The 11,713-nt window shown below is 34.6% G+C and overlaps 2 protein-coding genes across 2 annotated transcripts; both read left to right on the top strand.

The window, feature by feature from the left end:
• Positions 1-2,945: 2,945 nt before the first annotated feature.
• On the top strand, positions 2,946-4,297 carry LOC119644633 (serine protease SP24D-like). Its single transcript, XM_038044266.1, has 2 exons — positions 2,946-3,178; positions 3,242-4,297. The coding sequence occupies exons 1-2, from the start codon at positions 3,021-3,023 to the stop codon at positions 3,771-3,773; spliced, it is 690 nt and encodes a 229-aa protein (XP_037900194.1). The 5' UTR covers positions 2,946-3,020; the 3' UTR covers positions 3,774-4,297.
• A 1,997-nt stretch (positions 4,298-6,294) lies between these two features.
• Positions 6,295-7,218, top strand: LOC119641800 (serine protease SP24D-like). The gene is made up of 2 exons (XM_038040653.1): positions 6,295-6,570; positions 6,633-7,218. Exons 1-2 carry the CDS (start codon positions 6,329-6,331, stop codon positions 7,162-7,164), a joined length of 774 nt encoding a protein of 257 aa, XP_037896581.1. The 5' UTR covers positions 6,295-6,328; the 3' UTR covers positions 7,165-7,218.
• Positions 7,219-11,713: the final 4,495 nt, after the last annotated feature.

The following is an 11,713-nucleotide window of genomic DNA, read 5'->3' as shown; positions in this document are numbered from 1 at the left end:
TACGACTTCGACGTTTAATAAATGGCTTGAAAATATTGGCCCCTGTTAATATTGCCGTTAGTTTCGCAGTCATTCAAGCTGACCCAGTTAGCTTAGCCACCTGATGCTAAGTTAATTTCTTAGCTCTAAGCTGGAGAAAATGTAAGAAATTGTCGTTTTCGAAAGGGAACTCAGTCTTAACCGAATACTTCGGGGAGTAACAGAAATTGAACAATATAGTTTTGGTTCATGGTGTAGAAATGTTTTTCAACGCTAAACTTTGCAAAATAAAACAAGATTCAGATTAGGTTTTATTAAACGCTGATCTTGTACATTCGATGATCTGTACATTACTAGGGAACTGTACATGGCTTTAATAAGATCTATGTTGGAATATGACATGAAAATATAGAATTGATTCAAATGATGAAAACAATTTTTGCTTGCTGCCTTAAGGACTTTACCGTGGGAATCGCAAATAGACGTTGCATTACCCTCGTTTCATTCCTGGTAAAGCCGAGGAATGGTTTTATCGATTCGCTAACCTTGCTGAATGGCTCAATGGTCCGATTTATTCCGCAACAAGCTATCACTTAATAAAATTAAGCCAATGTGGATTCAGTTATAAATTATTTAACCGACTCAGAATTTTTAACGAAACTTTTTAAACAACTTATACAACTAAATCTCTGCACCTAACTTAAATCATTTTGTAAGATTAACTCCTTCCAATGCTATGTAGTTGAGTTGAAAATGAATAAATACAGGGAAAATGATAAGGCAAAGTTAACCAAACTACATTGGGCTGTGGCCGAATCTTTAATATTAGCATAAGGAACTCAAATTTTCCTTTCGAAAATAGAGGCCTTCTTTAACGGCGTTCGCCTTCACCAATCTAGGGTATGTTCAATACCAAGTTGCTTGCAGGAATATTTCAATATTTCTGCCAAATTTAATGGCGAGAATGTCATTTTTATAATATAAAGAAATATGTTCATCACAGGCAATTCACAAACGAACAGATGACATACAAACAGAGCGACAGACGCACATGTTGAAATCGATTCAGAATTTAATTCTAGTCAAGGATATATACGCTTTAGGGTATGAATGGAATGAATATATCCCCATCTCTTGATAGTGGTTATAGTAGCACCAAGGTTTCATCGTAACTTGTGCAGTTTTGGCTTTTATAGCAAACATATTATATAGTCGGCTATGTCATATAACCCGGACGGGCATGTTAAGATTTGAGCTTAATTTATAAGCGCAATTAATCAAATTCAATGGGATATACTTTTCTTTGCCGTAAGCTCAGTTCGTAAGCTGCGATACCTTAAATTTAATCTCAATAGCAATCGTACTTATATGTTGCTTTAGATAGTTTATCGCAGCACGTAAGGTGTTGCGTCGTTAACAGGTGAGACTAGTATCGAACCCACGGGCAATAAAGGAGAAATCATGGCGAGATGAACATACGCGTCTATCATAACATAACCTAACATTTTTTTACTTAAACTCTAAAACTTTATTTTCATATATTAAAAATAAAATCTAAGATTTTGTAAAAAAATATAATAAATCTACGCCATTTCGTGGGATATGAAGGAAATGAGGCGACAACTATTTTGAAGCCCATAACTATATTTCATAATATTTATAGCTCCTTCTTGTGTTAGAGTAATAATTTCCTCTCACTTAATGTCTTAACAGCGCTCTTAAAATTTCTAATGCAAACTTTTGCCTGTTTTCCATTTCTTATTTTCATTTTACTGTGTACACTCAAGCCTATTTTTATGCGGCCTTTTTTCTTGTGCATATATGCGACATCTCTTCACGGCATGAAAAAATACTTCTTTAATTGTGTTGCGGAAACTACTTTTTATAGCTACATTCAAACTTGTTTTTGCGCTGAATAGGGATCGCAGAAACGCACAAAACAAAATCACGCAGGTTCCTATCAGGTTTAAATGCGCACTCATATCGCTCTATATATATAGAATACTTATTTCTTCTTCTTCTGCGATTCAGCAAATCAACAATAGATGATTGTTGTAGAGTTGATTAAAAATGGTTCAAGTAACAAGTCTTAAGACTAAGCTTGTTTTCAGTATTTAAATTTCATCAATTTTATCAAAGATCGTCATATAATTTCTAGATAACAAAAAAGGTCAAATTTAACCACAGCCACAGCTGATCCAAAGTTTTCATATCAATTTAGAATGCCGACATACTACTATTTAGCCAATCTTCAAAATTGGCTAATCGAAAAAGTAAACCGATCCGAACGAATTTCAATAACGTTCGTCCTTGGGTCACTGTACTAAATTGCATCAGAATATCTAAAAAATTTGCGAACGATAGCTTGAATACAAGTATACATGGACAGACGGACAGATAGGCTTAGATCAATTCAGCCGATTGATCGGTATAATAAAAGGTAAGTCTATCTGAAGCCCTTCTGTGTGACATACGACCGCACCATTTCAATAAACGCTGTACCGTAAGTGGTGTAAGGTATAGAGAGTAGATCCGAGAGTCCTAGCTAGATGCACTGATCTTATATTAATTTAACAATTTATTTATCTATTTAGGCGAAAGTTCACGATCGTCTGTCATCGAAAATATCGCTGATAATATAACGATGAAGTCGTCTCGTTTTTTTTTTTTTTTTTTGGGACGATGACGACTTAGCTAAGTAACAGTCTGTTAAAAGACTATATAAATAAAATGTGATATTTTTAAACGATTAGTTATTTTCACAAAAATATTGATTTTTTTATTTTTTTTACTTAGATAAAGTATATCAGGATTTAATTAAGAGAAAGATTAGAAAACAATTTAGATGAAGCTTAAAAATGATGATTAAATTAAATGACTACTTCCACCCTTGGGTTCTAAAAGCGATATAAAAGTAATGAACTTAGGTAAAAATACATTCAGTTAGCGAATTCAAAATGAAGAGTTTTATTGCAACGGTACTAACTTTATTAGTGCTTGGAGAGGAGGCAAAAGTTTGTGAATCCGAACGACACCAACGTATGGTACTCAGTACAAATGCAAGTCCAGGGCAATTTCCTTATATGGTATCGTTGATAAGAGACAAGAGACATTTTTGCGGTTGTTCTATAATATCTGCTAATTACGTTGTAACTGCTGCTCACTGTCTTACGGATTCATTTGATGGACGCAGTTACTTGTAAGATTTATTTTTGTTTTTGTATATTTCTACAAATGAAATTTACGCATTTTCTGCTTACAGCGTGGATACAAGTCCGCTCTTTATTCGCGCCGGTTCCGTGCATTTATGGGGAGGAGGTATAATTATTGCAGCTGCTGAACACAAGATATTTCCACATTACGACGGTTTTCGGAACGATATAGCTGTTGTTAGATTAGCTCAATCTTTAAATTTCACTGATCATATAAGACCAATAAGCTTGGCTGAATCATTTCCACCGCATCTAAGTAATGTGCTTGTTGCTGGTTGGGGTAGTTTATATGAAAATGGACCAATTCCAGATATTTTGCAATATACTTCTATGTCAAGTGTTTCCCATAATGTATGCAAAAGGGTATTCAAATACGCTCACAAATCCCTCTTGTGTTTGTTAAATCAAAAAGATTTCCCAAATGGTGGATGTTTTGGGGACTCAGGTGGACCAGCTGCATACAATGGTAGCTTGGTAGGCGTTGTCAGTCTCGTGACTTGTGGTGACCTATCTCCGGACATTTTTGTCAATATAGTTTATTATGCTAAGTGGATTAGAACCAATACCGACTTAAATGATTAAATAATAAAATAATAAAAAAAAAAAAAATAAATAAATAAATTGCAAATTAAAAAACAATTGAATTCGATTTTCTTCTTTCGATACCGAGTGCGACAACGTCACTAAATTTTAAAAATTTGGCCGATTGGAAGAGATTTGCGGGAACTCTTTATACGATCAGTCGTCACAGCTATGTCTGAATTTAAAAAACTAAATATCTTCTCCTAGAAGGTTCGAGTGACTCATGTGTGAACGAAAGCTTTTAAAACAATTATATCAATATAGCCCTAAAAAAGAGTACAAATTCAGCTTAAGTCAGTTGTGATCAAAGGAAAACAAGAAACTCTTCATTTAAGCTCTAGTCAATGATGTTTAGAAGAAGTGTGTGGAATTTCACTTAGTCACTGCATTCACTTATGAGTAAGCATGCCCACCGACTTTAAAAATTAATGTTGCGAAAAAATGTTATGGAAACAGCAGTAGAGGGAGAGAGAGAGAAAGAGCAAAGTTATGGTAGGATCGTCTAAGGGCTCGCTCTGTCTCTCTCTCACTCTCTATTTACTAGAGTTTTATTCCGATTAATTTGGCGAAAATATCAAAAAGTTGTCGTAACATACAGGAAAAAAAAAAAAAAAAGATTTTTTGAAATTTAAAAGCTCATGTAAGCTCCCAATTACCAAGTGTTGGGCGAGTATATCATAACGCCGGACACGATATACTATTCAGAACGAAAGAAGGCGGCGGGCTTTAACGGAATCCTAAAACTCGAGAGCAAGAGGTACGGGCGAGTACATTAGACCTTCGGGGTCGCAGTACGGATTGACCATGCAGTTAATAACAATTATAATAAGGCCTTCGTTTCTTCTTCATAGTCTTTCATTTTGTGGCACTAACAAGTTGAAGCAAGGAAAATTACCATCGATGAACGCAAAGCAAATGGAAAAATATTAATCTAGTTAACGGACAGACATACAGGCAAGCTTAATGGAGTTAACAAGGTGATTCTGATTTGCTTCTTGCAAAAAACGGTAGATTTATCTCAAGTCGTTTTACATATAGCGTACATGTCCACACATTTTCTTCATACAGCACATAGTGCAAAAGTGCGCACACATTGCTTAACAGTCAATAGATGCCTTGCTTTCGATATAAAGAGTATTCAAGACGATGACTTCATTATTGCTGAAATTGTAATTACATTTTTTTTTTTTTTGTCTATACGGAAAGTGAGGTAAAGGAAGGAGGGATTTTCCCTTTCCTAAATTTATTGTACTTTAATTAACGGAAATAATTTAGTTATTAAATATTAAGGGTTTGTTCGTAGATATTTTACAAAACTTATAGCAAACAAGTAAGAAAGTTATACTCGGCCGGGGCCGGGGCCGGGGCCGAATTTCGCATACTCACCACTATCTTTTGCACATTCTACTCACCAAGTTCGTTTACTTGACACCCATATCGGTGGTATTATTAGAAAAAAATTTATCGCGGTGTCTACCATATTCATGTTAAAATTAACCCATGTTTAGGCAGACAATATATCATCATTTGGGGAGTGTACGGAAGGGTTGTAAACATCCGGTATTGTTTGCCTTATGATAAATAAGCATAAAACCTCAAAAAAGTGAGAAAAATTTAATTTAATCACTCGTAACTTTGTGTGGGCAAGGCCAATTGGTTCCATTTGTGGGCGTAGAGAGTAATGTGTCTCGTAAAGCAAATGTGTAAAGTTTTAGCTTTTTAACTTTAATAAATTCCGAGGAACGAAAAAATCCAAAAATTTTTGTTAAAAGAAAATGGATTTGCGTGCAGTTTACGCTCCACTGCTCGCTTCTGATCCGACCGATTTGGCCCATTTGCAATACCAACCTGTGTGCAGAAACTTCTAATCTTTCTAACAATTTTGGGATCGACATATTCATTTTTGCGAACAAGAGATTGCCAACAACACACATCACACATACATACAGACGGACAGACGTGGCTAAATCAACTCAGAATTTCACGCTGATGAAGAATATATGTACTTTATAGGGTCGCTGAAGCTTCTTTACGGGCGTTACATATATTTTGGGGAAAAAAACAAAGTGATTATACACACACACACGCACACACTCTCCCCCCCCACATCTCACAGTGGTGGATATAAAAATTGGGAGATTATAAATTAGTTCACAAAATAGACTGCTTATCATATACGATATACGTCATTGATGTAAAAAATTGTCATAGGTTCGAGGATTGTAAAGAAAAATTCAACTTACGTCAAACGTAAGCAATCGTTTGTGTTATTTATTATAAATGATTTTTTGTAAATTCCTTATGAGTTTTACTAAAACAAAACAGACAAAATTTAATTGAAAATTCGCAGAATTATCGTAGGGAAATTTTCGACATTTTCTATTTACAGTTAGTTCCCTTATCAGAGTTTAATTAGAGAAAAACATTGTTTGGACGAAATCTGAAAACAATTACTAAACTACGTAAGTGTTTGTATCAGATTCTGAAAACGATATAAAAACGATGGACTTCTCCCAAAATTATTTTCAGTTAGTGAAGTGTATCTGCTTATCAAAATGAAGCTTTTTATTGCAACGGTACTAACTTTATTAGTACTTGGAGTGCAAGCCAAATCCCTTGATTACCAATTACAACCACGTATAGTGCAAGGTAGGAATGCAAGTCTTGGGCAATTTCCTTACATCATATCGTTGAGATATCGTAACACTCATATATGTGGTGGTTCCATAATATCTGCTAATTACATTGTAACTGCCGCTCATTGCGTTACAAATGAAGTCGATGACGAGGTCTTCGAGTAAGCTCAATACTTTTTTTGTGCAACAAAAGAAATAAACGAATTATATTTTCTTTATTTAGCATGGAGACACGTCACCTATCTATTCGTGCCGGTTCCATACGCCCGAGAAGAGGAGGTGTAATTGTTCAAGTTGCTGAGTTTACGAAATACCCCGGTTACCATGGCTTTTTGGGTGATATAGCTGTTGTTAGATTGGCCGAACCTTTGAATTTCACCAATCACATAAGTGCCATTAATTTAACTGAATCCGATCCACCAGACTTTGCTAATGTTTTAATTGCCGGTTGGGGTCGTCTATCTGAGAACGGACCGAGGCCGCGAATTTTGAAATATACCCCTATGGCCAGCTTATCTCATGATCTATGTAGTATGTTAAACCCTCGTATTGATGAGTCCTTGTTGTGCATGATGACTAATCCAGTTAATCCGACTGGTATATGCAATGGTGACTCAGGTGGACCTGCTGTATATAACGGTCGCCTGGTAGGAGTAGCTAATTACATTAGAGGTGATTGTGGTGCAAGCCATCCTGATGTTTTTGCCCGTATAGCTCACTATGCTGATTGGATTAGAGAAAATTCTGACTTGTGAAATGCAGAAATGTAAATAATGCAAATAAATAAAGAGCGAATTGAAAAATAAGAAGAGGAGTGGGCATCTTTTTTCGATAACTGGGAAAATAGGTAAACACTTTTCCACTTTGTGTTCGTCCTTTTACTGCCTATTTGGGTGCAATATTCAGTGCACCTGGATTTCATTTCGCGGAAATGAACAAAACAGCAACAAAAAGTAATCATTTTCTCTCTTTCGCCTTAAGTTTCACGACTCGGGACTAAGAGTACTGTGTGATATTTAGGAGAAGGAATGACGAAACTATAATAGTTTAGCTTCATTTCGCTTATTCTTGTATTCCTAGTTAGTTTATTTACTTAATTATTTTTTTTATTTAACCCAATGACACGAACAAAAAATTACTTTTTAATTTGATAATCAGTTAGTTGGATCAACAATGCTCACGATCCGACGCATATATACGAAATTATAGAAGCGATGCAATTAAAAATTATATTTGGCTAGCAAGGACACGAACCAAGAAAATGATAATATCAAAAGTCTGTTAAGTGGTTAAAACAGAGTTCTGCTAAATAAAGTCCTGATAGGACAAAATATAACGATCTCGGGATATTTGTAAAAAATATATTCAATGAAAAGTCGCATGAGGTCGAGTCGTTCAAATTTGTCATGGAAAAATTCTTCTATTATGTCAAATTTGAGCTTGAAAAATCAAATATTTACGTGGCGATAATGAGTAAGACCGACACTGCGAGAAAACGAAACTAATGCAATATGAATCCATGATCAGTAATCTCTCCAGCGATGGCCAATTCGTTCAGATCTTTGTGTTACGATACCTTGAAAATTTCTCTATTTAGCATAATATACTCTATTACTCACGACAGAGCTTTGTCCGGAACGCATTTTATCGGGACGAAAGCTTTTGAAAATATGTTAAATCCGTCCTGCTATGCGTCTATGCCTCATATGATGCGCTAGGCGAACTGATTATGATTAATTACATGAATATGAAAAATCTGGAAAAAAGAATTTTCGAACTCAGTCTCATATAAGATTTCTTTAAAAAGTAATTTTTATCCGACTTAAGGTCGCAACTTTGATTAAATTCTTATGTGCCTGGCATTTCCCATTTGTTTATCATTTTTATCTGTAGAAGTCGATGGCCAAAATATTTGCAATCTCTTAATAACTTGTTCTACAATTTGGCTTATGTGTATATAATATGCAGGCATTTGTTATTTTGCTATATGTTTATTGACGCAAAGAAAGGCTTTTTATGTTACAAATATTTCATATATATATATATATATAACTTGACGAGTTTCCTAGTGATCTGTCTCCTTAGTTGAGAGAAATTCATAATTAATCGAAAGTCGAATATTGGGAAAAGAGATAATGAATGAAAGAAGATAATGAACTTGAAATTTAAATCATAAAAAACTGTCGCAAGATAATCGGTGTGGATTTGAAAGAGTCTATCTGTAATTACTACGCAACACAAAGAACAAGTTATACTCGAATCAGATCGGATACATTTCATAACTGGATTGTGTTGCAAAAAGAAATCTCTTTAATTAATTATGATCATTACACGTACGATATTTCATTGCAACATAATTATGAAGTTCCTCTATGATTATAAAAATTGATGTACGACATGTCGGATCACATATATAAATTTTATATATTCATGTAAGCACGCGGAAGTGTGGATGACAGGACTTCATAATAAATTATTATACAAAGTAAAGATTATGTCGATGTTCAGTATCACGACAATATCTTATAGGTATGACTTTTCAACATCAGGTATGATTTTATATTTCGCGCAATTTTTAAACCATCAACATATAATCGAGATCATGGTTCCTTCGAGATCGTCGTTCAACACATTAAAATAATGAAAACACAAAATCATGATATTTTTGAACCAAATTTTCGCTAAACACTGAGCTATGTAAAGAAGACGAACTGTTGCGTCTGAGACTCGGAAACTCTAATCTAATCGATCGCAACGGGTAACAGCAGTGTGATTCGCTTTTTTAGGCTGACGGTGTATATGGACTTTGGTTCTTCAAAAATGCATTTGTTTCAATCATTAGAGTAAGTAGTGTAGTAGTAGACCTATTGTGTTCAGCATTTTGAATTTGATACCTCTTTCTGAAAGATCCTATATATGGAGTTTTAGTTTCTTCCGATCGGGTAAGATCATTTTATAACTTGGCTTAAGAGCTTATTGGTTGGTTGACTGAGTCGATATCGTTATAATATTACCCGACATCAATTTTCATAAATTTCTCATTCTTTCGATACATTGATCGTATATCGTATATCGAAAAAAACTATTTAAAATCGTAAGTTAGAGTATTCCAATTAAAAACTCCATTAAACGATTGGTTTTTTGCTCTTATGCTTGGGCCTAAAGACTAATTTAGTTGACATGGCGTCTGTTTTTCTGCATAGAACATACCAACACGTATTCCAAACGCTAACAAATGGCTGTACGAACGACGGAGAATCAATTAGAACTCAATCGATTTTGCCATTCGCTCGGATCGAAGGTATATCTAAGTATTTTTTCCGATTTTCGATGCCTACATCTAAGCGTTACAATAATTTGCAAACCTAACATATCGCTGTGGCTCGTATAAACATCAGTAGACTGTAGCTTTAGAAAATATATGAACGGAACTTTAAGAAGGCTTCAGTCTATTCCTTTATATAAAATTTGATGATTATAGTCGAAGGAAAAATTATTGCCGATTGCTTGCGAAATGTGAGTGAATCAAAAAGATAGCTGCTTAGCGTTATTATTAACTCTTCTTTTTACGTCTTTCTTTTTGAAAATGGTAGGTTACTTATAATTAAATGTATACAATTATATAATTTAGCGTATACAAATATGTAGTGTTTCGATTTTGTCGCTGGTTTCTTCATTCAGAGATATCCGTGAGTCGGTTTATATATCTATGCGCATTTCATTGTTTTCAAGAATAAAATTTTTTCTACGAGATCCAGCAAATCAAAGTCTAACTATTTGATGTTCTGCATTCTTACTTCGAGCGAATTTAATCATTTCCGTAACTTCAACTGCATTATATTTCACTTTAACGCAATGCTGTAAATCACATCCATCTCTTTACATATTGACTGAATGAGGGCTTGTAAACAATTGAAATTTACACCGTACAAAGGCCCCTGTCTAAGCTATCTAAGGGGGAATTGAACGGGTTAGATACGTTCTATCAAGCAACCAATTTCAACAGAAAAAACTTATTAGCACACCTGATACTATTTTTCATCAATTTTTCTTAAAAAATCTTAAAAAACAAAAAATTTTTTTCATATAATGATTTTTTCACAATTAAGTGCTATATGGAGTCTGTTCTAATCGATATTCAGCAAAATTTCTTTTTGGCCCAAAAGGTGCTAGTTTATCAAGTTCCAACATATTGCTTGCTGAGCGCAAAGCAAATGGACAAATATTAGTCTGATTAACGGACAGACATAAAGGCAAGCTTAATGGAGTTAACAAGGTGATTCTGATTTGCTTCTTGCAAAAAACGGTAGATTTATCTCAAGTCGTTTTACATATAGCGTACATGTCCACACATTTTCTTCATATAGCACATAGTGCAAAAGTGCGCACACATTGCTTAACAGTCAATAGATGCCTTGCTTTCGATATATAGAGTATTAAAGACGATGACTTCATTATTTCTGAAATTTTAATTACATTTTTTTTTTTGTCTATACGGAAAGTGAGGTAAAGGAAGGAGGGATTTTCCCTTTCCTAAATTTATTGTACTTTAATTAACGGAAATAATTTAGTTATTAAATATTAAGGGTTTGTTCGTAGATATTTTACAAAACATATAGCAAACAAATAAGAAAGTTATACTCGGCCGGGGCCGGGGCCGGGGCCGAATTTCGCATACTCACCACTATCTTTTGCACATTCTACTCACCATACTTTACTTGACACCCATATCGGTGGTATTATTAGGAAAAAATTAATCGCGGTGTCTACCATATTCATGTTAAAATTAACCCATGCTTAGGCAGACAATACATCTTCATTTGTGGAGTGTACGGAAGGGTTGTAAACATCCGGTATTGTTTGCCTTATGATAAATAAGCAAAAAACTTCAAAAAAGTGAGAAAAATTTAATTTAATCCCTCGTAACTTTGTGTGGGCAAGGCCAATTGGTTCCATTTGTGGGCGTAGAGAGTAATGTGTCTCGTAAAGCAAATGTGTAAAGTTTTAGCTTTCTAATTTTAATAAATTGGGAGGAACGAAACAATCCAAAACTTTTTGTTAAACAGTTTACGCTCCATTGCTCGCTTCTGATCCGACCGATCTGGCCCATTTGCAATACCAACCTGTGTGCAGAAACTTCTAATCTTTCTAACAATTTTGGGATCGACATATTCATTTTTGCGAACAAGAGATTGCCAACAACACACATCACACATACATACAGACGGACAGACGTGGCTAAATCAACTCAGAATTGCACGCTGATGAAGAATATATGTACTTTATAGGGTCGCTGAAGCTTCT

This window comes from Glossina fuscipes, unplaced genomic scaffold, assembly GCF_014805625.2.
Source record: "Glossina fuscipes isolate IAEA_lab_2018 unplaced genomic scaffold, Yale_Gfus_2 0, whole genome shotgun sequence".
Classification (NCBI taxonomy): Eukaryota; Metazoa; Arthropoda; class Insecta; order Diptera; family Glossinidae; genus Glossina; species Glossina fuscipes.
This window is presented reverse-complemented; position numbering and strand designations above follow the sequence as displayed.